Here is a 26864-nt window from a genome sequence, read left to right on the forward strand (position 1 = left end):
TCAGTCAGACGTCTTTTCTTGCCAAATCAAGCGATTTAGAGCGCTGGGACCTTGTTTGACGGAGTTAGAGCAGATTCATCCGTATTCAAGCCAAAAATGCTTTCTCAGCTTAGATTTTGCTCAAAATGTATGAATTTGACCTAAACATGATGTGGAAACATGGTTTCACTTGTTTCATCACTCATTTCAGTCAGACGTCTTTCAGGGCGCTGGGAGCTTGTTTTAGGGAGTTAGAGCAGATAAATCTGTATTCAAGCCAAAAATGCTTTCTCAGCTTAGATTTTGCTCAAAATGTATGAATTTGACCTAAACATGATGTGGAAACATGGTTTCACTTGTTTCATCACTCATTTCAGTCAGACGTCTTTACTTGCCAGATCAAGCGTTTCAGGGCGCTGGGAGCTTGTTTTAGGGAGTTAAAGCAGATTCATCTGTATTCAAGCCAAAAATGCTTTCTCAGCTTAGATTTTGCTCAAAATGTATGAATTTGACCTAAACATGATGTGGAAACAAGGTTTCACTTTTTTCATCATTCATTTCAGTCAGACGTCTTTTCTTGCCAAATCAAGCAATTTAGAGCGCTGGGACCTTGTTTGACGGAGTTAGAGCAGATTCATCTGTATTCAAGCCAAAAATGCTTTCTCAGCTTAGATTTTGCTCAAAATGTATGAATTTGACCTAAACATGATGTGGAAACATGGTTTAACTTGTTTCATCACTCATTTCAGTCAGACGTCTTTACTTGCCAAATCAAGCATTTCAGGGCGCTGGGAGCTTGTTTTAGGGAGTTAGAGCAGATTCATCTGTATTCAAGCCAAAAATGCTTTCTCAGCTTAGATTTTGCTCAAAATGTATGAATTTGACCTAAACATGATGTGGAAACATGGTTTCACTTGTTTCATCACTCATTTCAGTCAGACGTCTTTACTTGCCAAATCAAGCGTTTCAGGGCGCTGGGAGCTTGATTTATGGAGTTAGAGCAGATTCATCTGTATTCAAGCCAAAAATGCTTTCTCAGCTTAGATTTTGCTCAAAATGTATGAATTTGACCTAAACATGATGTGGAAACATGGTTTCACTTGTTTCATCACTCATTTCAGTCAGACGTCTTTACTTGCCAAATCAAGCGTTTCAGGGCGCTGGGAGCTTGTTTTAGGGAGTTAGAGCAGATTCATCTGTATTCAAGCCAAAAATGCTTTCTCAGCTTAGATTTTGCTCAAAATGTATGAATTTGACCTAAACATGATGTGGAAACATGGTTTCACTTGTTTCATCACTCATTTTAGTCAGACGTCTTTACTTGCCAAATCAAGCGTTTCAGGGCGCTGGGAGCTTGAGTTAGGGAGTTAAAGCAGATTCATCTGTATTCAAGCCAAAAATGCTTTCTCAGCTTAGATTTTGCTCAAAATGTATGAATTTGACCTAAACATGATGTGGAAACATGGTTTCACTTGTTTCATCACTCATTTCAGTCAGACGTCTTTACTTGCCAAATCAAGCATTTCAGGGCGCTGGGAGCTTGTTTTAGGGAGTTAGAGCAGATTCATCTGTATTCAAGCCAAAAATGCTTTCTCATCTTAGATTTTGCTCAAAATGTATGAATTTGACCTAAACATGATGTGGAAACATGGTTTCACTTGTTTCATCACTCATTTCAGTCAGACGTCTTTACTTGCCAAATCAAGCGTTTCAGGGCGCTGGGAGCTTGATTTATGGAGTTAGAGCAGATTCATCTGTATTCAAGCCAAAAATGCTTTCTCAGCTTAGATTTTGCTCAAAATGTATGAATTTGACCTAAACATGATGTGGAAACATGGTTTCACTTGTTTCATCACTCATTTCAGTCAGACGTCTTTACTTGCCAAATCAAGCGTTTCAGGGCGCTGGGAGCTTGTTTTAGGGAGTTAGAGCAGATTCATCTGTATTCAAGCCAAAAATGCTTTCTCAGCTTAGATTTTGCTCAAAATGTATGAATTTGACCTAAACATGATGTGGAAACATGGTTTCACTTGTTTCATCACTCATTTTAGTCAGACGTCTTTACTTGCCAAATCAAGCGTTTCAGGGCGCTGGGAGCTTGAGTTAGGGAGTTAAAGCAGATTCATCTGTATTCAAGCCAAAAATGCTTTCTCAGCTTAGATTTTGCTCAAAATGTATGAATTTGACCTAAACATGATGTGGAAACATGGTTTCACTTGTTTCATCACTCATTTCAGTCAGACGTCTTTTCTTGCCAAATCAAGCGATTTAGAGCGCTGGGACCTTGTTTGACGGAGTTAGAGCAGATTCATCCGTATTCAAGCCAAAAATGCTTTCTCAGCTTAGATTTTGCTCAAAATGTATGAATTTGACCTAAACATGATGTGGAAACATGGTTTCACTTGTTTCATCACTCATTTCAGTCAGACGTCTTTACTTGCCAAATCAAGCGTTTCAGGGCGCTGGGAGCTTGATTTATGGAGTTAGAGCAGATTCATCTGTATTCAAGCCAAAAATGCTTTCTCAGCTTAGATTTTGCTCAAAATGTATGAATTTGACCTAAACATGATGTGGAAACATGGTTTCACTTGTTTCATCACTCATTTCAGTCAGACGTCTTTCCTTGCCAAATCAAGCGTTTCAGGGCGCTGGGAGCTTGATTTAGGGAGTTAAAGCAGATTCATCTGTATTCAAGCCAAAAATGCTTTCTCAGCTTAGATTTTGCTCAAAATGTATGAATTTGACCTAAACATGATGTGGAAACATGGTTTCACTTGTTTCATCACTCATTTCAGTCAGACGTCTTTACTTGCCAAATCAAGCGTTTCAGGGCGCTGGGAGCTTGTTTTAGGGAGTTAGAGCAGATTCATCTGTATTCAAGCCAAAAATGCTTTCTCAGCTTAGATTTTGCTCAAAATGTATGAATTTGACCTAAACATATTGTGGAAACATGGTTTCACTTGTTTCAACATTGTTTTCATTAAGACGTGTTTTCTTGCCAAATCAAGCGATTTAGAGCGCTGGGAGCTTGTTTTAGGGAGTTAGAGCAGATTCATCTGTATTCAAGCCAAAAATGCTTTCTCAGCTTACATTTTGCTCAAAATATATGAATTTGACCTAAATATAGTGTGAAAACATCGTTTCACTTGTTTCATCATTCATTTCAGTCAGACGTCTTTTCTTGCCAAATCAAGCGATTTAGAGCGCTGGGAGCTGGTTTTAGGGAGTTAGAGTAGATCCATCTGTATTCAAGCCAAAAATGCTTTCTCAGCTTAGATTTTGCTCAAAATGTATGAATTTGACCTAAACATACTGTGGAAACATGCTTTCAATTGTTTCATCATTCATTTCAGTCAGACGTCTTTTCTTGCCAAATCAAGCGATTTAGAGCGCTGGGAGCTTGTTTTAGGGAGTTAGAGCAGATTCATCTGTATTCAAGCCAAAAATGCTTTCTCAGCTTAGATTTTGCTCAAAATGTATTAATTTGACCTCAACATGTTGTGGAAACATGGTTTCACTTGTTTCAACATTGTTTTCATTAAGACGTGTTTTCTTGCCAAATCAAGCGATTTAGAGCGCTGGGAGCTTGTTTTAGGGAGTTAGAGCAGATTCATCTGTATTCAAGCCAAAAATGCTTTCTCAGCTTAGATTTTGCTCAAAATGTATGAATTTGACCTAAACATAGTGTGGAAAAATGGTTTCACTTGTTTCATCATTCATTTCAGTCAGACGTCTTTTCTTGCCAAATCAAGCGATTTAAAGCGCTGGGAGCTTGTTTTAGGCAGTTAGAGCAGATTAAGCTGTATTCAAGCTGTGGTGGAAATTTCTGTCAATAAAAGAGTAAAGTCAGATCTGTCTTTTCTGTAAGTTTAATCCAACCATCTGCAGATGGACTCACCACCCGGTCAAATTCATGAGCCAAGTGAATGAGCCCAGAGTAAAGGAGTGTTCACAATTCATACACAGATAACAACAAGGTCAGGGAAAGAGACAAGCACTCTCGGCGCCAGCAGTGATTAAGCTACGCACATACCTACATACGACTATCCCAATCAGACAGGCTTCTCATCGTCACAAGACATAACGTTAAAACTTCATGACGCATGACCTGGGACTCTGTGCGAAGCATAAAATTTTCAGACATAAAACATGAGAAGAGGGTGACTTTCTATCTGAGTTTTGGCTGGTTCGTGACTCTATTACAATCATATAGGGCAGAGGTCAGGTGTTCATACATTTGCATAAGATATCAGTCACATGAAGCAAGTTAGATAAATGTTAAGAAATCATATTCAACAAAATAGTTCAAAATTCATCAACCCATAATGAAAAGGTTTTTTTCCATCACAATTCCTCCCTTTGAGCATACTATGCTCACTACAGACTATATAAAAAAATTCCTTCGTAAGTAATAGTGAAGGATAAAAAAAATCAAGTCAGCTTGGAAAACAGATTCTTTTCACAGCTCAAAAGACATGCTCAAACATCAGTCATGATTATTCTACAATAAAGCACTTTGGTGCCGTTTGCAGTGGCTGGCGTGAACCCAGGTGGCTCTCTCTGCGATCTTCACTGCAGTCTCCGTGGTCAGAAGCACTTGGAACGGACCGTTCCATCTGCGAGCTCTCCAGTTCTTCCTCCTGAGATCTTGAATGACGACCCAATCCCCTGGCTCCAAATCATGCAGTTTGTGGGCTGCTGGGGCAGGCAGAGCGCCCTTAACCTGTTTGTGAATATCAGAAAGAACAGAGGACAGGTTTGCACAATAACGCAACATTTCATCCTCACACTGACCTGTCCCTGGGAGCTGTCTCGTGCCGGGCCCAATCCCGGTGTGCAGAGGTTGACCAAACAAGATTTCAAAAGGGCTAAGGTTGTTTTTAGCTCTGATTCTAGCCCTCATGTGCATGAGGACGGTTGGCAAGGCTTTGGTCCATGACAGACCTGTTTCTTCGCAACATTTAGCAAGCTTGTTTTTCAGGGTGCCATTTTCTCTTTCTACGGCACCTCCGCTTGCTGGGTGGTGGCAGTGCTGTTTAAGGTTAATACCTAAGTAGTCCCCCACAGTTTTCAGGGCTGTATTTACAAAAGGTGTGCCATTATCACTGGATATTTTAGCTGGAATTCCCCAACGTGGGATGATTTCTGTGATTAAAGCTTTTGCAACTGCTGCCGCATCCTGTTTGGATGTAGGGAAAGCTTCCACCCACTTAGAAAACATGTCGACCACCACGAGACAGTATTTCTTTCCCTCACTAGGTGTTAGTTCAATGAAATCCATTTGTAAATGATTGAATGATCTTTCAGGGGGTGGATGGGCACCCTGTTGCGTCCGAAGACCTCCCCCTGCATTGTTTGTGGCACAGATCACACACCTTTTGCAAAAAGTTTGGGAGAAGGCTGAGAAGCCCTTTGTGAACCAATATCTTTGTATCTCACTCATCATTCCCCCTTTTGACACATGATCTCATCCATGTGTGGCATATCCACTCATGCAGTCTTTCTTGTGGCACAGAGCAAGGGTTAGAGCAGTCACTGTCACAAAAGTGAACATAGTTTCCTGTCAAGCATGCATTCTTTGACCTGATTAGGAAACATGGTTCTGTTACAAGTGTATGTGGGTCCATGTCTAATGGACTCACGAAAGACAGCTATGGCTGCTTCCATCACCGGATCAATCAGGGGCTGGGGGCGGTGGGGCACAATTTGTCTGTATTTTCTCCTGATTCTCAGCGCGCTCTGCATCTTGTAAAATGTGCTAAAGGCAGCATTTGTGGCCAATTTGTTTCCTCTCCGCTGGTTACAACGTTGACTAAAACAACGTCTAAATTCCAGATCGCTGTGATATCTGAGATTGAAATCTTGCTTTTTGTTTTGGCTATAGCTTTGATCCGTGTTGTATCTCTGAGACATGACAAATTTTTTTCTGCTCTGAAAAACTGTATCTGACTGGTATGTATCTCGAATTTGTTTCTTTTGAGTGGTGCAGAACGTGGCATCCTTCCTTGTATCTGTCTCGAATGTGTTTCTTTTGAGTGGTGCGGAACGTGGCATCCTTCCTTGTATCTGTCTCGAATGTGTTTCTACTGTCTGGTGTGGAACGTGGCATCCTTCCTTGTATCTATCTCGAATGTGTTTCTACTGTCTGGTGCGGAACGTGGCATCCTCCTTGTATCTGTCTCGAATGTGTTTCTACTGTCTGTGCAGAACGTGGCATCCTTCCTTGTATCTGTCTCGAATATGTTTCTACTGTCTGGTGCGGAACATGGCATCTTCCTTGTATCTATCTCGAATGTGTTTCTGTGGCATCTTCCTTGTATCTATCTCAAATGTGTTTCTGTGGCATCTTCCTTGAATTTACCTCAAATGTGTTTCTACTGTCTGGTGCGGAACGTGGCATCCTCCTTGTATCTGTCTCAAATGTGTTTCTACTGTCTGGTGTGGAATGTGGCATCCTTCCTTGTATCTATCTCGAATGTGTTTCTACTGTCTGGTGCGGAACGTAGCATCTTCCTTGTATCTATCTCGAATGTGTTTCTGTGGCATCTTCCTTGTATCTATCTCAAATGTGTTTCTACTGTCTGGTGCGGAACGTGGCATCCTCCTTGTATCTGTCTCAAATGTGTTTCTACTGTCTGGTGTGGAATGTGGCATCCTTCCTTGTATCTATCTCGAATGTGTTTCTACTGTCTGGTGCGGAACGTAGCATCTTCCTTGTATCTATCTCGAATGTGTTTCTGTGGCATCTTCCTTGTATCTATCTCGAATGTGTTTCTTTTGAGTGGTGCGGAACGTGGCATCCTTCCTTGTATCTGTCTCGAATGTGTTTCTTTTGAGTGAAGCGGAACGTGGCATCTTCCTTATATCTATCTCGAATGTGTTTCTGTGGCATCTTCCTTGTATCTACCTCGAATGTGTTTCTACTGTCTGGTGCAGAACGTGGCATCTTCCTTATATCTATCTCGAATGTGTTTCTTTTGAGTGGTGCGGAACGTGGCATCCTTCCTTGTATCTATCTCAAATGTGTTTCTTTTGAGTGGTGCAGAACGTGGCATCCTTCCTTGTGTATCTATCTCAAGTGTGTTTCTGTGGCATCCTCCTTGTATCTACTTCGAATGTGTTTCTACTGTCTGGTGCGGAACGTGGCATCTTCCTTGTATCTGTCTCGAATGTGTTTCTACTGTCTGGTGCGGAACGTGGCATCTTCCTTGTATCTTTCTCGAATGTGTTTCTTTGGAGTGGTGCGGAACGTGGCATCCTTCCTTGTATCTACCTCTTATGTGTTTCTGTGGCATCTTCCTTGTATCTATCTCAAATGTGTTTCTGTGGCATCTTCCTTGAATTTACCTCGAATGTGTTTCTACTGTCTAATGCGGAACGTGGCATCTTCCTTGTATCTATATCGAATGTGTTTCTACTGTCTGGTGCGGAACGTGGCATCTTCCTTGTATCTATCTCGAATGTGTTTCTGTGGAATCTTCCTTGTATCTATCTCAAATGTGTTTCTACTGTCTGGTGCGGAACGTGGCATCCTCCTTGTATCTGTCTCGAATGTGTTTCTATTGTCTGGTGTGGAACGTGGCATCCTTCCTTGTATCTATCTCGAATGTGTTTCTAATGTCTGGTGCGGAATGTGGCATCTTCCTTGTATCTATCTCGAATGTGTTTCTTTTGAGTGGTGCAGAACATGGCATCTTCCTTGTATCTATCTCGAATGTGTTTCTGTGGCATCTTCCTTGTATCTGTCTCAAATGTGTTTCTTTTGAGTGGTGCGGAACGTGGCATCCTTCCTTGTATCTATCTCGAATGTGTTTGTTTTGAGTGGTGCGGAACGTGGCATCCTTCCTTGTATCTGTCTCGAATGTGTTTCTTTTGAGTGGTGCGGAACGTGGCATCCTTCCTTGTATCTATCTCGAATGTGTTTCTACTGTCTGGTGCGGAACGTGGCATCTTCCTTGTATCCATCTCGAATGTGTTTCTGTGGCATCTTCCTTGTATCTATCTCGAATGTGTTTCTTTTGAGTGGTGCGGAACGTGGCATCCTTCCTTGTATCTGTCTCGAATGTGTTTCTTTTGAGTGGTGTGGAACGTGGCATCTTCCTTGTATCTATCTCTAATGTGTTTCTTTTGAGTGGTGCGGAACGTGGCATCCTTCTTTGTATCTATCTTGAATGTGTTTCTACTGTCTGGTGCGGAACGTGGCATCTTACTTGTATCTATCTCGAATGTGTTTCTGTGGCATCTTGCTTGTATCTACCTCAAATGTGTTTCTACTGTCTGGTGCAGAACGTGGCATCTTCCTTGTATCTATCTCGAATGTGTTTCTTTGGAGTGGTGTGGAACGTGGCGTCCTTCCTTGTATCTACCTCTTATGTGTTTCTTTTGAGTGGTGCGAAACGCGGCATCCTCCTTGTATCTATCTCAAATGTGTTTCTGTGGCATCTTCCTTGAATTTACCTCGAATGTGTTTCTACTGTCTGATGCGGAACGTGGCATCTTCCTTGTATCTATCTCGAATGTGTTTGTTTCTACTGTCTGGTGCGGAACGTGGCATCCTTCCTTGTATCTATCTCGAATGTGTTTCTACTGTCTGGTGCGGAACGTGGCATCTTCCTTGTATCTATCTCGAATGTGTTTCTGTGGCATCTTCCTTGTATCTATCTCGAATGTGTTTCTTTTGAGTGGTGCGGAACGTGGCATCCTTCCTTGTATCTGTCTCGAATGTGTTTCTACTGTCTGGTGCGGAACGTGGCATCTTCCTTGTATCTATCTCAAATGTGTTTCTGTGGCATCTTCCTTGTATCTACCTCGAATGTGTTTCTACTGTCTGGTGCGGAACGTGGCATCCTCCTTGTATCTGTCTCGAAAGTGTTTCTACGGTCTGGTGCGGAACGTGGCATCTTCCTTGTATCTTTCTCGAATGTGTTTCTTTGGAGTGGTGCAGGAACGTGGCATCCTTCCTTGTATCTACCTCTTATGTGTTTCTGTGGCATCTTCCTTGTATCTATTTCAAATGTGTTTCTGTGGCATCTTCCTTGAATTAACCTCGAATGTGTTTCTACTGTCTGGTGCGGAACGTGGCATCTTCCTTGTATCTATCTCGAATGTGTTTCTGTGGAATCTTCCTTGTATCTATCTCGAATGTGTTTCTGTGGAATCTTCCTTGTATCTATCTCGAATGTGTTTCTACTGTCTGGTGCGGAACGTGGCATCTTCCTTGTATCTATCTCGAATGTGTTTCTGTGGAATCTTCCTTGTATCTATCTCAAATGTGTTTCTACTGTCTGGTGCGGAACGTGGCATCCTCCTTGTATCTGTCTCGAATGTGTTTCTATTGTCTGGTGTGGAACGTGGCATCCTTCCTTGTATCTATCTCGAATGTGTTTCTACTGTCTGGTGCGGAACGTGGCATCTTCCTTGTATCTTTCTCGAATGTGTTTCTTTGGAGTGGTGCGGAACGTGGCATCCTTCCTTGTATCTACCTCTTATGTGTTTCTGTGGCATCTTCCTTGTATCTATCTCAAATGTGTTTCTTTTGAGTGGTGCGGAACGTGGCATCCTTCCTTGTATCTGTCTCGAATGTGTTTCTTTTGAGTGGTGCGGAACGTGGCGTCCTTCCTTGTATCTATCTCGAATGTGTTTCTACTGTCTGGTGCGGAACGTGGCATCTTCCTTGTATCTATCTCAAATGTGTTTCTACTGTCTGGTGCGGAACGTGGCATCTTTCTTGTATCTATCTCGAATGTGTTTCTGTGGCATCTTCCTTGTATCTACTTCGAATGTGTTTCTACTGTCTGGTGCGGAACGTGGCATCTTCCTTGTATCTATCTCAAATGTGTTTCTGTGGCATCTTCCTTGTATCTACCTCAAATGTGTTTCTACTGTCTGGTGCGGAACGTGGCATCTTTCTTGTATCTATCTCGAATGTGTTTCTGTGGCATCTTCCTTGTATCTACTTCGAATGTGTTTCTACTGTCTGGTGCGGAACGTGGCATCTTCCTTGTATCTATCTCAAATGTGTTTCTGTGGCATCTTCCTTGTATCTACCTCAAATGTGTTTCTACTGTCTGGTGCGGAACGTGGCATCTTTCTTGTATCTATCTCGAATGTGTTTCTGTGGCATCTTCCTTGTATCTACTTCGAATGTGTTTCTACTGTCTGGTGCGGAACGTGGCATCTTCCTTGTATCTGTCTCGAATGTGTTTCTACTGTCTGGTGCGGAACGTGGCATCTTCCTTGTATCTGTCTCGAATGTGTTTCTACTGTCTGGTGCGGAACGTGGCATCTTCCTTGTATCTTTCTCGAATGTGTTTCTTTGGAGTGGTGTGGAACGTGGCGTCCTTCCTTGTATCTACCTCTTATGTGTTTCTTTTGAGTGGTGCGGAACGCGGCATCCTCCTTGTATCTATCTCAAATGTGTTTCTGTGGCATCTTCCTTGAATTTACCTCGAATGTGTTTCTACTGTCTGATGCGGAACGTGGCATCTTCCTTGTATCTATCTCGAATGTGTTTGTTTCTACTGTCTGGTGCGGAACGTGGCATCTTCCTTGTATCTATCTCAAATGTGTTTCTGTGGCATCTTCCTTGTATCTACCTCAAATGTGTTTCTACTGTCTGGTGCGGAACGTGGCATCTTTCTTGTATCTATCTCGAATGTGTTTCTGTGGCATCTTCCTTGTATCTACTTCGAATGTGTTTCTACTGTCTGGTGCGGAACGTGGCATCTTCCTTGTATCTATCTCAAATGTGTTTCTGTGGCATCTTCCTTGTATCTACCTCAAATGTGTTTCTACTGTCTGGTGCGGAACGTGGCATCTTTCTTGTATCTATCTCGAATGTGTTTCTGTGGCATCTTCCTTGTATCTACTTCGAATGTGTTTCTACTGTCTGGTGCGGAACGTGGCATCTTCCTTGTATCTGTCTCGAATGTGTTTCTACTGTCTGGTGCGGAACGTGGCATCTTCCTTGTATCTGTCTCGAATGTGTTTCTACTGTCTGGTGCGGAACGTGGCATCTTCCTTGTATCTTTCTCGAATGTGTTTCTTTGGAGTGGTGTGGAACGTGGCGTCCTTCCTTGTATCTACCTCTTATGTGTTTCTTTTGAGTGGTGCGGAACGCGGCATCCTCCTTGTATCTATCTCAAATGTGTTTCTGTGGCATCTTCCTTGAATTTACCTCGAATGTGTTTCTACTGTCTGATGCGGAACGTGGCATCTTCCTTGTATCTATCTCGAATGTGTTTGTTTCTACTGTCTGGTGCGGAACGTGGCATCCTTCCTTGTATCTATCTCGAATGTGTTTCTACTGTCTGGTGCGGAACGTGGCATCTTCCTTGTATCTATCTCGAATGTGTTTCTGTGGCATCTTCCTTGTATCTATCTCGAATGTGTTTCTTTTGAGTGGTGCGGAACGTGGCATCCTTCCTTGTATCTGTCTCGAATGTGTTTCTACTGTCTGGTGCGGAACGTGGCATCTTCCTTGTATCTATCTCAAATGTGTTTCTGTGGCATCTTCCTTGTATCTACCTCGAATGTGTTTCTACTGTCTGGTGCGGAACGTGGCATCCTCCTTGTATCTGTCTCGAAAGTGTTTCTACGGTCTGGTGCGGAACGTGGCATCTTCCTTGTATCTTTCTCGAATGTGTTTCTTTGGAGTGGTGCGGAACGTGGCATCCTTCCTTGTATCTACCTCTTATGTGTTTCTGTGGCATCTTCCTTGTATCTATTTCAAATGTGTTTCTGTGGCATCTTCCTTGAATTTACCTCGAATGTGTTTCTACTGTCTGGTGCGGAACGTGGCATCTTCCTTGTATCTATCTCGAATGTGTTTCTGTGGAATCTTCCTTGTATCTATCTCGAATGTGTTTCTGTGGAATCTTCCTTGTATCTATCTCGAATGTGTTTCTACTGTCTGGTGCGGAACGTGGCATCTTCCTTGTATCTATCTCGAATGTGTTTCTGTGGAATCTTCCTTGTATCTATCTCAAATGTGTTTCTACTGTCTGGTGCGGAACGTGGCATCCTCCTTGTATCTGTCTCGAATGTGTTTCTATTGTCTGGTGTGGAACGTGGCATCCTTCCTTGTATCTATCTCGAATGTGTTTCTACTGTCTGGTGCGGAACGTGGCATCTTCCTTGTATCTTTCTCGAATGTGTTTCTTTGGAGTGGTGCGGAACGTGGCATCCTTCCTTGTATCTACCTCTTATGTGTTTCTGTGGCATCTTCCTTGTATCTATCTCAAATGTGTTTCTTTTGAGTGGTGCGGAACGTGGCATCCTTCCTTGTATCTGTCTCGAATGTGTTTCTGTGGCATCTTCCTTGTATCTACCTCAAATGTGTTTCTACTGTCTGGTGCGGAACGTGGCATCTTTCTTGTATCTATCTCGAATGTGTTTCTGTGGCATCTTCCTTGTATCTACTTCGAATGTGTTTCTACTGTCTGGTGCGGAACGTGGCATCTTCCTTGTATCTATCTCAAATGTGTTTCTGTGGCATCTTCCTTGTATCTACCTCAAATGTGTTTCTACTGTCTGGTGCGGAACGTGGCATCTTTCTTGTATCTATCTCGAATGTGTTTCTGTGGCATCTTCCTTGTATCTACTTCGAATGTGTTTCTACTGTCTGGTGCGGAACGTGGCATCTTCCTTGTATCTGTCTCGAATGTGTTTCTACTGTCTGGTGCGGAACGTGGCATCTTCCTTGTATCTGTCTCGAATGTGTTTCTACTGTCTGGTGCGGAACGTGGCATCTTCCTTGTATCTTTCTCGAATGTGTTTCTTTGGAGTGGTGTGGAACGTGGCGTCCTTCCTTGTATCTACCTCTTATGTGTTTCTTTTGAGTGGTGCGGAACGCGGCATCCTCCTTGTATCTATCTCAAATGTGTTTCTGTGGCATCTTCCTTGAATTTACCTCGAATGTGTTTCTACTGTCTGATGCGGAACGTGGCATCTTCCTTGTATCTATCTCGAATGTGTTTGTTTCTACTGTCTGGTGCGGAACGTGGCATCCTTCCTTGTATCTATCTCGAATGTGTTTCTACTGTCTGGTGCGGAACGTGGCATCTTCCTTGTATCTATCTCGAATGTGTTTCTGTGGCATCTTCCTTGTATCTATCTCGAATGTGTTTCTTTTGAGTGGTGCGGAACGTGGCATCCTTCCTTGTATCTGTCTCGAATGTGTTTCTACTGTCTGGTGCGGAACGTGGCATCTTCCTTGTATCTATCTCAAATGTGTTTCTGTGGCATCTTCCTTGTATCTACCTCGAATGTGTTTCTACTGTCTGGTGCGGAACGTGGCATCCTCCTTGTATCTGTCTCGAAAGTGTTTCTACGGTCTGGTGCGGAACGTGGCATCTTCCTTGTATCTTTCTCGAATGTGTTTCTTTGGAGTGGTGCGGAACGTGGCATCCTTCCTTGTATCTACCTCTTATGTGTTTCTGTGGCATCTTCCTTGTATCTATTTCAAATGTGTTTCTGTGGCATCTTCCTTGAATTTACCTCGAATGTGTTTCTACTGTCTGGTGCGGAACGTGGCATCTTCCTTGTATCTATCTCGAATGTGTTTCTGTGGAATCTTCCTTGTATCTATCTCGAATGTGTTTCTGTGGAATCTTCCTTGTATCTATCTCGAATGTGTTTCTACTGTCTGGTGCGGAACGTGGCATCTTCCTTGTATCTATCTCGAATGTGTTTCTGTGGAATCTTCCTTGTATCTATCTCAAATGTGTTTCTACTGTCTGGTGCGGAACGTGGCATCCTCCTTGTATCTGTCTCGAATGTGTTTCTATTGTCTGGTGTGGAACGTGGCATCCTTCCTTGTATCTATCTCGAATGTGTTTCTACTGTCTGGTGCGGAACGTGGCATCTTCCTTGTATCTTTCTCGAATGTGTTTCTTTGGAGTGGTGCGGAACGTGGCATCCTTCCTTGTATCTACCTCTTATGTGTTTCTGTGGCATCTTCCTTGTATCTATCTCAAATGTGTTTCTTTTGAGTGGTGCGGAACGTGGCATCCTTCCTTGTATCTGTCTCGAATGTGTTTCTGTGGCATCTTCCTTGTATCTACCTCAAATGTGTTTCTACTGTCTGGTGCGGAACGTGGCATCTTTCTTGTATCTATCTCGAATGTGTTTCTGTGGCATCTTCCTTGTATCTACTTCGAATGTGTTTCTACTGTCTGGTGCGGAACGTGGCATCTTCCTTGTATCTATCTCAAATGTGTTTCTGTGGCATCTTCCTTGTATCTACCTCAAATGTGTTTCTACTGTCTGGTGCGGAACGTGGCATCTTTCTTGTATCTATCTCGAATGTGTTTCTGTGGCATCTTCCTTGTATCTACTTCGAATGTGTTTCTACTGTCTGGTGCGGAACGTGGCATCTTCCTTGTATCTGTCTCGAATGTGTTTCTACTGTCTGGTGCGGAACGTGGCATCTTCCTTGTATCTGTCTCGAATGTGTTTCTACTGTCTGGTGCGGAACGTGGCATCTTCCTTGTATCTTTCTCGAATGTGTTTCTTTGGAGTGGTGTGGAACGTGGCGTCCTTCCTTGTATCTACCTCTTATGTGTTTCTTTTGAGTGGTGCGGAACGCGGCATCCTCCTTGTATCTATCTCAAATGTGTTTCTGTGGCATCTTCCTTGAATTTACCTCGAATGTGTTTCTACTGTCTGATGCGGAACGTGGCATCTTCCTTGTATCTATCTCGAATGTGTTTGTTTCTACTGTCTGGTGCGGAACGTGGCATCCTTCCTTGTATCTATCTCGAATGTGTTTCTACTGTCTGGTGCGGAACGTGGCATCTTCCTTGTATCTATCTCGAATGTGTTTCTGTGGCATCTTCCTTGTATCTATCTCGAATGTGTTTCTTTTGAGTGGTGCGGAACGTGGCATCCTTCCTTGTATCTGTCTCGAATGTGTTTCTACTGTCTGGTGCGGAACGTGGCATCTTCCTTGTATCTATCTCAAATGTGTTTCTGTGGCATCTTCCTTGTATCTACCTCGAATGTGTTTCTACTGTCTGGTGCGGAACGTGGCATCCTCCTTGTATCTGTCTCGAAAGTGTTTCTACGGTCTGGTGCGGAACGTGGCATCTTCCTTGTATCTTTCTCGAATGTGTTTCTTTGGAGTGGTGCGGAACGTGGCATCCTTCCTTGTATCTACCTCTTATGTGTTTCTGTGGCATCTTCCTTGTATCTATTTCAAATGTGTTTCTGTGGCATCTTCCTTGAATTTACCTCGAATGTGTTTCTACTGTCTGGTGCGGAACGTGGCATCTTCCTTGTATCTATCTCGAATGTGTTTCTGTGGAATCTTCCTTGTATCTATCTCGAATGTGTTTCTGTGGAATCTTCCTTGTATCTATCTCGAATGTGTTTCTACTGTCTGGTGCGGAACGTGGCATCTTCCTTGTATCTATCTCGAATGTGTTTCTGTGGAATCTTCCTTGTATCTATCTCAAATGTGTTTCTACTGTCTGGTGCGGAACGTGGCATCCTCCTTGTATCTGTCTCGAATGTGTTTCTATTGTCTGGTGTGGAACGTGGCATCCTTCCTTGTATCTATCTCGAATGTGTTTCTACTGTCTGGTGCGGAACGTGGCATCTTCCTTGTATCTTTCTCGAATGTGTTTCTTTGGAGTGGTGCGGAACGTGGCATCCTTCCTTGTATCTACCTCTTATGTGTTTCTGTGGCATCTTCCTTGTATCTATCTCAAATGTGTTTCTTTTGAGTGGTGCGGAACGTGGCATCCTTCCTTGTATCTGTCTCGAATGTGTTTCTGTGGCATCTTCCTTGTATCTACCTCAAATGTGTTTCTACTGTCTGGTGCGGAACGTGGCATCTTTCTTGTATCTATCTCGAATGTGTTTCTGTGGCATCTTCCTTGTATCTACTTCGAATGTGTTTCTACTGTCTGGTGCGGAACGTGGCATCTTCCTTGTATCTATCTCAAATGTGTTTCTGTGGCATCTTCCTTGTATCTACCTCAAATGTGTTTCTACTGTCTGGTGCGGAACGTGGCATCTTTCTTGTATCTATCTCGAATGTGTTTCTGTGGCATCTTCCTTGTATCTACTTCGAATGTGTTTCTACTGTCTGGTGCGGAACGTGGCATCTTCCTTGTATCTGTCTCGAATGTGTTTCTACTGTCTGGTGCGGAACGTGGCATCTTCCTTGTATCTGTCTCGAATGTGTTTCTACTGTCTGGTGCGGAACGTGGCATCTTCCTTGTATCTTTCTCGAATGTGTTTCTTTGGAGTGGTGTGGAACGTGGCGTCCTTCCTTGTATCTACCTCTTATGTGTTTCTTTTGAGTGGTGCGGAACGCGGCATCCTCCTTGTATCTATCTCAAATGTGTTTCTGTGGCATCTTCCTTGAATTTACCTCGAATGTGTTTCTACTGTCTGATGCGGAACGTGGCATCTTCCTTGTATCTATCTCGAATGTGTTTGTTTCTACTGTCTGGTGCGGAACGTGGCATCCTTCCTTGTATCTGTCTCGAATGTGTTTCTACTGTCTGGTGCGGAACGTGGCATCTTCCTTGTATCTATCTCGAATGTGTTTCTGTGGCATCTTCCTTGTATCTACCTCGAATGTGTTTCTACTGTCTGGTGCGGAACGTGGCATCCTCCTTGTATCTGTCTCGAAAGTGTTTCTACGGTCTGGTGCGGAACGTGGCATCTTCCTTGTAGCTTTCTCGAATGTGTTTCTTTGGAGTGGTGCGGAACGTGGCATCCTTCCTTGTATCTACCTCTTATGTGTTTCTGTGGCATCTTCCTTGTATCTATTTCAAATGTGTTTCTGTGGCATCTTCCTTGAATTTACCTCGAATGTGTTTCTACTGTCTGGTGCGGAACGTGGCATCTTCCTTGTATCTATCTCGAATGTGTTTCTGTGGAATCTTCCTTGTATCTATCTCGAATGTGTTTCTGTGGAATCTTCCTTGTATCTATCTCGAATGTGTTTCTACTGTCTGGTGCGGAACGTGGCATCTTCCTTGTATCTATCTCGAATGTGTTTCTGTGGAATCTTCCTTGTATCTATCTCGAATGTGTTTCTGTGGAATCTTCCTTGTATCTATCTCAAATGTGTTTCTACTGTCTGGTGCGGAACGTGGCATCCTCCTTGTATCTGTCTCGAATGTGTTTCTATTGTCTGGTGTGGAACGTGGCATCCTTCCTTGTATCTATCTCGAATGTGTTTCTACTGTCTGGTGCGGAACGTGGCATCTTCCTTGTATCTTTCTCGAATGTGTTTCTTTGGAGTGGTGCGGAACGTGGCATCCTTCCTTGTAACTGTCTCGAATGTGTTTCTTTTGAGTGGTGTGGAACGTGGCATCTTCCTTGTATGTATCTCTAATGTGTTTCTTTTGAGTGGTGCGGAACGTGGCATCCTTCTTTGTATCTATCTTGAATGTGTTTCTACTGTCTGGTGCGGAACGTGGCATCTTCCTTGTATCTATCTCGAATGTGTTTCTACTGTCTGGTGCGGAACGTGGCATCTTCCTTGTATCTATCTCGAATGTGTTTCTTTTGAGTGGTGCGGAACGTGGCATCCTTCCTTGTATCTGTCTCGAATGTGTTTCTTTTGAGTGGTGCGGAACGTGGCATCTTCCTTGTATGTATCTCTAATGTGTTTCTTTTGAGTGGTGCGGAACGTGGCATCCTTCTTTGTATCTATCTTGAATGTGTTTCTACTGTCTGGTGCGGAACGTGGCATCTACCTTGTATCTATCTCAGATGTGTTTCTGTGAAATCTTCCTTGTATCTGTCTCGAATGTGTTTCTACTGTCTGGTGTGGAACGTGGCATCCTTCCTTGTATCTATCTCGAATGTGTTTCTACTGTCTGGTGCGGAACGTGGCATCTTCCTTGTATCTATCTCAAATGTGTTTCTGTGGCATCTTCCTTGTATCTACCTCAAATGTGTTTCTACTGTCTGGTGCGGAACGTGGCATCTTCCTTGTATCTATCTCGAATGTGTTTCTGTGGCATCTTCCTTGTATCTACTTCGAATGTGTTTCTACTGTCTGGTGCGGAACGTGGCATCTTCCTTGTATCTGTCTCGAATGTGTTTCTACTGTCTGGTGCGGAACGTGGCATCTTCCTTGTATCTGTCTCGAATGTGTTTCTACTTTCTGGTGCGGAACGTGGCATCTTCCTTGTATCTTTCTCGAATGTGTTTCTTTGGAGTGGTGTGGAACGTGGCGTCCTTCCTTGTATCTACCTCTTATGTGTTTCTTTTGAGTGGTGCGGAACGTGGCATCCTCCTTGTATCTATCTCAAATGTGTTTCTGTGGCATCTTCCTTGAATTTACCTCGAATGTGTTTCTACTGTCTGATGCGGAACGTGGCATCCTTCCTTGTATCTATCTCGAATGTGTTTCTGTGGCATCTTCCTTGTATCTATCTCGAATGTGTTTCTGTGGCATCTTCCTTGTATCTACCTCGAATGTGTTTCTACTGTCTGGTGCGGAACGTGGCATCTTCCTTGTATCTATCTCTAATGTGTTTCTTTTGAGTGGTGCGGAACGTGGCATCCTTCCTTGTATCTATCTCGAATCTGTTTCTGTGGCATCTTCCTTGTATCTATCTCTAATGTGTTTCCTTTGAGTGGTGCGGAACGTGGCATCCTCCTTGTATCTATCTTGAATGTATTTCTACTGTCTGGTGCGGAACGTGGCATCCTCATGTATATCATCATGTATATGATATCATATGTAATGAAACCGGAGCACGAGATGACGGAATTCCTTAAGAACGTTATCAAAGATGACATCTGATGTTAAGAAGCGCGACGAAATGAAACAAATTATGCAGGCCTACTCTAAACACAGAGAGTTCAGCGCTCAAGAGGCTGTAGCCCGTACCTGCAGCTTACGCCTCAAGAAGAGCTCCCGATCCGTGGTGTTTATTCGTCACTTCCACCTCTGATGCAACGCACACAACAGCTCCGTTGACTGCTCTCTGTTGGCCTAGCATATCCACTCATGCAGTCTTTCTTGTGGCACAGAGCAAGGGGTAGAGCAGTCACTGTCACAAAAGTGAACATAGTTTCCTGTCAAGCATGCTGCTGTGACTTTTGTGTGTTTACAATATTTTTGTCTTTTGCATTCTTTGACCTGATTAGGAAACATGGTTCTGGACTCACGAAAGACAGCTATGGCTGCTTCCATCACCGGATCAATCAGGGGCTGGGGGCGGTGGGGCACAATTTGTCTGTATTTTCTCCTGATTCTAAGCGCTCTCTGCATCTTGTAAAATGTGCTAAAGGCAGCATTTGTGGCCAATTTGGTTCCTCTCCGCTGGTTACAACGTTGATTAAAACGACGTCTAAATTCCGGATCACTGTGATATCTGAGATTGAAATCTTGCTTTTTCTTTTGGCTATAGTTTTGATCCGTGTTGTATCTCTGAGACATGCCAAATTTTTGTCTGCTCTGAAACACTGTATCTGACTGGTATCTATCTCGAATGTGTTTCTTTTGAGTGGTGCGGAACGTGGCATCCTTCCCTGTATCTATCTCGAATGTGTTTCTTTTGAGTGGTGCGGAACGTGGCATCCTTCCCTGTATCTATCTCAAATGTGTTTCTTTTGAGTGGTGCGGAACGTGGCATCCTTCCCTGTATCTATCTCGAATGTGTTTCTTTTGAGTGGTGCGGAACGTGGCATCCTTCCCTGTAGCTCTTTGTGATGCAAGTCTTCCGTTGTCTCTTGAAAGTAGCATTTTCCCTGTTCCCTCTTCTGACGAGTTCTTCCTTCTTCTTATCTTGAACATTTTCATAGTAACATTTGAAGGAAAGTAATCGCTGATTCTGATGGAGACTGCCTTGAGCATATCTTCTTCTTTGTGCTTGGAGTTTCTTTCTTCTAAATTCTAGACAGCTTCTGTACTTTTTTTCTTTCATATTCAATTTTTTTCCTTTACCAGACAGTAATGTGTGTTTTTTGCTGGCTTGATGCATCGCTCTTCGTCACTGTTGCTTTGGCAACTTTGTGAAATGTTTTGCTGTTGGCGGTGCAGGAGCCGTCTTGAGGACGCGCTCTCTGCTGCTGACGGTGCAGGAGCCGTCTTGAGGACGCGCTCTGCTGCTTGTGGGAGAGCTGTCCTGGATACGCTGTGTGCCAGAGATACCTGAGGGCATTCTCTTGAACCAATGGCTTCGAATGACACCGGCACAAACTCGTAACTGGCAGAAGGGCCGCAATTTGCAAAGAGTTTGTGCAGGTGTTCAGCCAAGTCACTGATTTTTGAGAAGGTCTTCATAACTGCAGTTCCGTGGGGGTGAGGTAAGCCCATCACACTTCTTGAGTGTGAATCAAACACACCATACCTGCCTGAGTGGTCACGGAAAACTGCAATACACTCTTGACTTATGACTAAAGCCAGATTAACGTCACCTGACAGACACTCCAACTGTGTGGCAAGGGGCAGATACCAAGCCTGGCTTCCACAAGTCCACACCTGATTTCAGGCATGTGGACGTTACACATATCTGTGTCAGTCAGGACTTGTTTGGGCAGTTCTTCGACAGCGAGATGGTCACTGCAGAATCTTTTTTCCTGGATCAGCTGTTGTTTTACACCTACAAAAAGTGAATCTCCCTTTGCCAGCACTCTATCGAGGGCAACAGTGTTAAACTGACATAAGCCTAGTTAACATTATTAGTGTGGTAGTATGGTAGTGGTAGTAATTAACTTTTACATATACTACGGTCATAGCAGGGTGACAGTTTAAGCAAATGTGACTAAAAACATTTTACCTACTGCAGCTTTAAACTATCTGATTATACAATATCATTTCCACCAAATTTTCCTGATCAATTTACCATATAGATAAACATATACACAAATGATTATTATGCTTTTAAACGACCTTAAGTATTATCATACTTGACTTGAACACATTACTAACACAGATTATTCCATATTTCAAATTTAAATGTTTTGAGAACATCATAAACCTTGTCATCCCTTGTCATCTTGACCAAAGTTTGAAGGAGGCTTTAAAGGACCTTTAACTCTGATACATCCCTTGTACGTGTGTCACACTATTTACACATGAAAACAATAAATAGTAAACCACACTTTACCTCTAACACTTTATTAAGCCCACAATAAACCCAAATGTAAATATCATTACCTCTTTGGAAGGGGAATGAGAGGTGGCAAGTCCGTCATCGATAATCCAGTGCCAGCAGGACAATGAGGGAACTGGTGTCCCGATGGTCTGTGATAAGTAATAACACCAGTTAATATCTAGACATGAGGTAACACTGTCACTGACATTTGTGAACTGCAGCGAAAGATAATAGTAGCAGAGATGTTAAATTAACCAGTTTAATGTAGTTACAGCATTTTAGAGTAAACGTTCTGTGTGTGTCTGTTGTGGAGTAAATACCTTAACTGGGCGAGGAGAGTGACAGGCAGCTTTAATGGTCTGGGATGGTCCAGCCGGTGAAGGGGTCTTCATCCTGGCCACCTGAGAACAAATAACAATAATAAATGAAGACTTTAACGACATTATGAACTTTATTCAATAGGAATAATCTTTACCTTCGCAACCAGTGAACAGCAGGGGGTCGCCGGATCACCCAAACTACAGGACAACCTGACTGGAGGGGATCCAACCAGCTGCTGACACATGAGAACAAATATGTTAAACTTCACACGTCTCAGTGAACACACTGTTCTGAGTGAGAGTGTGTCTTGTGTCAGAGTGTAACATACGTTGGTCACTGAAGTTTGGGTGCGGGGGGGGGTGTCTCTCCGTGGTCCTATGACGCCTGGCTGCCGCTGGGGAGGCCACCTGCACCGTCAAATAAAACATAGAACCAGTAACTGTAGGGAACAAGGAGAAACTTTATAATACAGCTGAGAAGTGATGTCACACAATTTACCTTCTTGCGCGCTGGAAGAGATGGGACGTCCACCACGTCAGAAGGCTGAGAAGGAGACACTTCCTCCATAGCACAAAGGGTCGTGCTACTGAACCACCGTGGGTTCAGTGGAAGGAAGGACTCCTTCTCCTATGGAAGACAAAACACCACAAAGACAAATGAATATTTGTCAGGTCAAATACACAAAGTTTAAATACTAACCAGTTAACTTGTTGTGAAAAAAAAAGAAAAAGAAAAAGAAAAATAAGTCACCTGCTGCTGAGCCATGCTGGCTGGACCAGGAACCTGTGGCTGGGAAAGCACATCACATATTTGATTAAATAGGTGCTTTTTAGTTATGACTGTGAACCCGTGAACCAAAATGTACACAAACACATGTAAAAAAGACACATAATATTATAATGAAAAAACAAAAAAAAAACAAAAAAAACATAAACCTACTAACCTTGCTGCTCTGACCAACGACCTTCCACTGGAAGGGGTCAGGAGACAGAGGAGCACGTACCTCTCCCTTCACAACCAGCTTAGGAGAAACCTTCCTAAGCGGCTGTGAAGGGGTAGGAGACACCAGGGGAGGGGGAGGTGGTGGTGGTGTCTCGAGGAACTGCTCCGTGGAGGCCCACAGCAGCTGGGTGAGGATCCCCATACCCTCACGGTCGCTCAGGTGAACCTGCAGACATGACGATACAAATCCATTTACAGACAGTTTAACTTCAAAAGGTAGCTCGTGTCGACTGTTTCATATCGACACACAAGAAATTATAGCAAATTAGACCTTCTCTATCACACAGATACTCTACTTACGCCGTCTCTGCTCCACAGATCCAAGCGCGTACGGGGGAAGTACTCCTCCGCAGAGAAGTACCTCAAACCTAAAAACATTTAAAAAAAAAGTTATTACAATATTCACACATGTATGACTATGTTCATCACAGACATTTTTAAGTACATTTCTTTTACTTGTTTTAATTGACAAGATATTTTTTTGTTACTTACCCATATGAGCTGTCACGTGATGGTACGCGTGGCGAAGGGCCCTCTGGTGCTCCTCATCCACATTCAGGCGGGGGGGGGGAAGTCCACCACAAAGACCTGTAGGAAACAAAATTTTAGAAAACACCAACTGACAGTTTCATTCAAAATCACACACACACACACACACACACCATATTTAGTGCATTTTTGTTGAAAGCTCATACAATTAATCTTATTAAAGTAGTCAATGTACTACTAGTGTTGTTTAACTACTCAGAATACAGGACAAGCAAGACATGAAATAAATGCTTACCTCCGGCCAGCGGCTCCTCACAGCAGTGAGGAATCGGGCGTAGTCAAAATTTTAGAGAACACCAAAGACAATTTCATTCAAAATCACACACACACACCACATTTAGTACACACTTTTTGAAAGCTCACACAATTAAAGTAGTCAATGTACTTCTAGTGTTGTTTAACTACTAAGAATACAGGACAAGCAAGACATGAAATAAAAGCCTACCTTCGACCAGCGGCTCCTCACAGCAGTGAGGAATCGGGCGTAGTCGACGGCTGCCTCGTCGACGGTCCTGCTCGTAGTCAGGTTGTTGCTAGGAGCAAGAACACAAACAGCATCAGGGGATTGAGGAACCTCTGCATGTAGGAACTCAGTGCGCAGCTGAGCAGCATGGGCCCCAGGGGTCGACATGATACCAAAAGAAAACTTCCCTTCTGGCATCTTGGCGAAACGGTCCACGAGGGCCCGGAGATGGGAGTCCCCGACAATCAGAACAAACTGCAACAACAAAGAAAATTTCATTAGCATGAAAATCATTAATCCCTCTCAAGATCAATTACTTCCTTCATAAACTGGACAATAATAGCACCTGCTTGCCAGGAGACTTGGGTGGGATGACCAACTTGTGGCTCCGTCCAGTGAGCTTCGAAGTTGGCCACGTCTCCACCGGATGGCGGTAACCGGTACCGCGGCCTGTTTGGTAAAGTACAAAATAGATAAAAGGTTAAACTGATGAAGGAAAGGCTACTAGGAAATATCAACAATCACTTGTTTATGCCAGTAAAAAAGTATAGGAAAACCTGGTGAAAAAGTTCAATATTGATGATGAATTAATTCATTGATCATTTAGGGATAAAACAAGTAGATACTTACGTGCACGAACTTGCACATCCTCCGGGCTCCAGAAGGGCTTAGCTGGGGGTGAAGATCCAACTGCCTGATGACAGATTAAAGACAAAAAAAAAAAAAAAAATTAACGATAATCATAACAACAAGCATAAGATAAAGACATACAAGTTAAAACAAAATATAATAAAACATGTCTCATTGTGTGTGTGTGTGTGAGGTAGGAACATACGTTGCCGACTGGAGCTCGGGAGCAGGGGGGGTGGGTCTCCCTGGTCCTCTTGGTCCTTGACCCTCTGGAAGGCTCCTCTCCAGCCGGGGGGGACACCGTCTGATGAAAAATTAACATCAAAAGACATGGCAGACATTCAGAACTCAGCAGTTCAGGAGAAAGCAATAGATGTAACATTTCTACCGCCATTTTCATGCAGACAGTTGTCACTGCGACACAGAGGCTTATCTACTGCGTAAGTACCTCCGGGGGGGTGGGGGAAGACCTCAGCTCCTCCAGGTTGAGCTTCCTCCAGCGCTGCTTCAACACCACAGACCGCCTCGACTTCCTTGGCATCCTGCTGATAGAAGATAAAAACGAGAAAAACAACGAGAAATGCTTGTAAAACTGACCTAAACCTAAACCACCTAATGTAACGTAAACTAATCTAAGACAACCTAATATAATCTTATATATAAAATGAAATTTGATAAATAGATGAAGATGTGGTGATTGTGTGTGTGTAGGTGATGTGGTGATACTGCTCTGTGAAGGTTGAGGGCAATGGATCAACGATGACGGTCACTCTTAGCTGTCAGCGGTCACTCTCAGCAAAGGAACCCTTTAATCTTGTCAAAGACAATAGGCAATAAAAAGATAAATGTCTCTCAAATGTTACGAGTCAGTGTTAGCAACAAATTAATATCATAACAGACACAAGTTAAACATCTGTACTTGTCATAATTTGTGTGTTTTTGGGCACAGTATTTCTTCAAATAATTCTATGTTATAGTATTTTAATTATCATTTATAGTAATTATTATATCAATTTTATACTACACAGTATCAAATCGTTTATTCCTAAGAACAAAGAATTACTATGACATGATGAATATAACACACAAGATAAAAATAACTAACCCTAACAACAAATGTACGGGATTTTATCAACATCTGAATGCACATTTATTACCACAAGAAAAAATAGTCATGTATCAAAAAGCTTCCTTTTCTATTTAATCAAGGTAGATTGTAAAAGTGTATGGTACATCTAAAGTATGATATTTATCTAACTACATAGAAAAGCATTTAATCACATCTTATCACAAACAGGAGAAATGTGTTTTTCAGTAGACAGAAGGGAGTATTAAATACTAGTCACAATCTACACAATTAGATATGAAATACAGCTTTTAGCTTGAGTTAATATTCTTGTATGAAAACAGAAAAAACAAACAAAAAAAATCCCAAAATAATGAGTGTAATATCTCCAAGTACAAATCTGACCCGTGTTAAGGACCTAGACATGACAGTACTATTCGCACCCGGAGAGAAAAATGGCTACCGTTCGCGCCGTGAGAGAACAAAAGGCGAAGGTTCGCGCAGTTAGCATCTAGCGCGGCCTAACGTTTTAGCTTTTAGCTCAGTGATCTTATATATATATATATATATATATATATATATATATATATATATATATATATATATATATATATATATATATATATATATATATATAAATAAATAAATAAATAAATAAATAAATAAATAAAAACAGATCGACCTTATATAGAAACACATTGACCATAAACAATTAATCTTCCCAAAATCACGACAGTTAGATTCAACTACCTCACTTTTGTTAAAGGTGTACGGATGTTAGCACAGTTAGCGCAGTTAGCTTTTCGCTCCGGTTAATGTTTCTTTATAGAAAAAGCAAAGTCACCGCTGTTGGCTTAGATCGCGGCCTAATGTTTTACATACCAGAGCCGAGTAAAGCCATTAACTCGTCTTAATATTGTTGTATTGAAACAGACTGACGGAGCCCCGTTACTGTTACCGAGATAGACATATTATATACTTATGGACCCCTATAGCTTTGCTAACTGCTGTTGGCCTGGAGCTACGGGGCTCCGGGTAGCGGAGCTAACAGCTAATGGAGGTCCGTTAGCTGTTAGCTATCTGTGCACTTGACACTCCGCTGTTGGCCCGGAGCTACTGGGCTCCGGGTAGCGGAGCTAACAGCTAACGTTAGCTATCTGTGCACTTGACACTCCACTAACGGAGCTCCGTCAGTCTGTTTCAATACAACAATATTAGGACGAGCTAACGGCGCTACTCGGCTCCGGTATATAAAACATTAGGCCGCGCTCGAAGCCAACAGCGGTGACTTTGAGCCAAGTACCTCCGGATTAATACTGCTGAAACAGACCGATCATTAACAATTACATTCATTTTTTTCCCTAAATCATGAGTTATCGTGATCATGAGAGAGATAGTAATGTCTAGCTTCAATAAAATCCATTTTTATTAACGATTTCAGTAAGCTAATATCAGACATAACAGGTACTTACCTACGACGAGGTCAAAGGGTATCGAGCAGAGCCGGATCAGTGGTTTTATATCAAGGCCAAAAATAATGCACACACAACTGTCCAATCAGAGTTCTCCTGTGTTGTCTGTCATCTGTATCCGAGGTGATTTGTCCAATGAGATGGCTGATAATCTGTGCACTTGACACAGACTCCGGACGACCATACTTTGCTGCATCCATTATTTATACATATTTCTATGAATGTATTAGAATATAATACATTAACAAAACATCAATGTTAATTAGAACACTTAATTAATAATGATATTAATTGACTGATGTTGAATT

At 42.6% G+C, this 26864-nt stretch overlaps 1 protein-coding gene across 7 annotated transcripts; it reads right to left on the bottom strand.

The window, feature by feature from the left end:
* Positions 1–4202: 4202 nt before the first annotated feature.
* LOC119011715 lies at positions 4203–26627 on the bottom strand. Of its 7 annotated transcripts, XM_037085056.1 has the most exons (18): positions 26557–26626; positions 24467–24831; positions 24224–24322; positions 24019–24082; positions 23735–23838; positions 23371–23643; positions 23161–23176; positions 22869–22964; positions 22677–22744; positions 22318–22542; positions 22125–22163; positions 21873–22001; positions 21703–21781; positions 21529–21609; positions 21374–21454; positions 21116–21202; positions 18842–19004; positions 4203–4702 (listed from the first exon to the last, which is right to left on the bottom strand). In XM_037085056.1, exons 2-14 carry the CDS (start codon positions 24557–24559, stop codon positions 21572–21574), a joined length of 1323 nt encoding a protein of 440 aa, XP_036940951.1. In that variant the 5' UTR covers positions 24560–24831; positions 26557–26626; the 3' UTR covers positions 4203–4702; positions 18842–19004; positions 21116–21202; positions 21374–21454; positions 21529–21571. The 7 variants fall into 7 exon arrangements, with proteins under 7 accessions (XP_036940951.1, XP_036940956.1, XP_036940955.1 ...); XM_037085061.1 differs by lacking the exon at positions 18842–19004 and having other exon boundaries at positions 22378–22542; positions 26557–26627; XM_037085060.1 differs by lacking the exon at positions 18842–19004 and having other exon boundaries at positions 23161–23173.
* Positions 26628–26864: the final 237 nt, after the last annotated feature.

Source organism: Acanthopagrus latus, chromosome 21 (assembly GCF_904848185.1).
Source record: "Acanthopagrus latus isolate v.2019 chromosome 21, fAcaLat1.1, whole genome shotgun sequence".
NCBI classification, from domain to species: domain Eukaryota; kingdom Metazoa; phylum Chordata; class Actinopteri; order Spariformes; family Sparidae; genus Acanthopagrus; species Acanthopagrus latus.

Excerpts from the sequence above, each read along its gene's own strand:
- LOC119011715 (XM_037085055.1), bottom strand. The coding sequence starts at position 24,559 with ATGCCAAGGAAGTCGAGGCGGTCTGTGGTGTTGAAGCAGCGCTGGAGG. Across the intron at positions 22,745-22,868 it reads TCACGTGACAGCTCATATGG|GTTTGAGGTACTTCTCTGCG; the intron begins GTAAGTAACAAA and ends AAATGTTTTTAG. Across the intron at positions 22,543-22,676 it reads ATCTGTGGAGCAGAGACGGC|GTTCACCTGAGCGACCGTGA; the intron begins GTAAGTAGAGTA and ends TCATGTCTGCAG.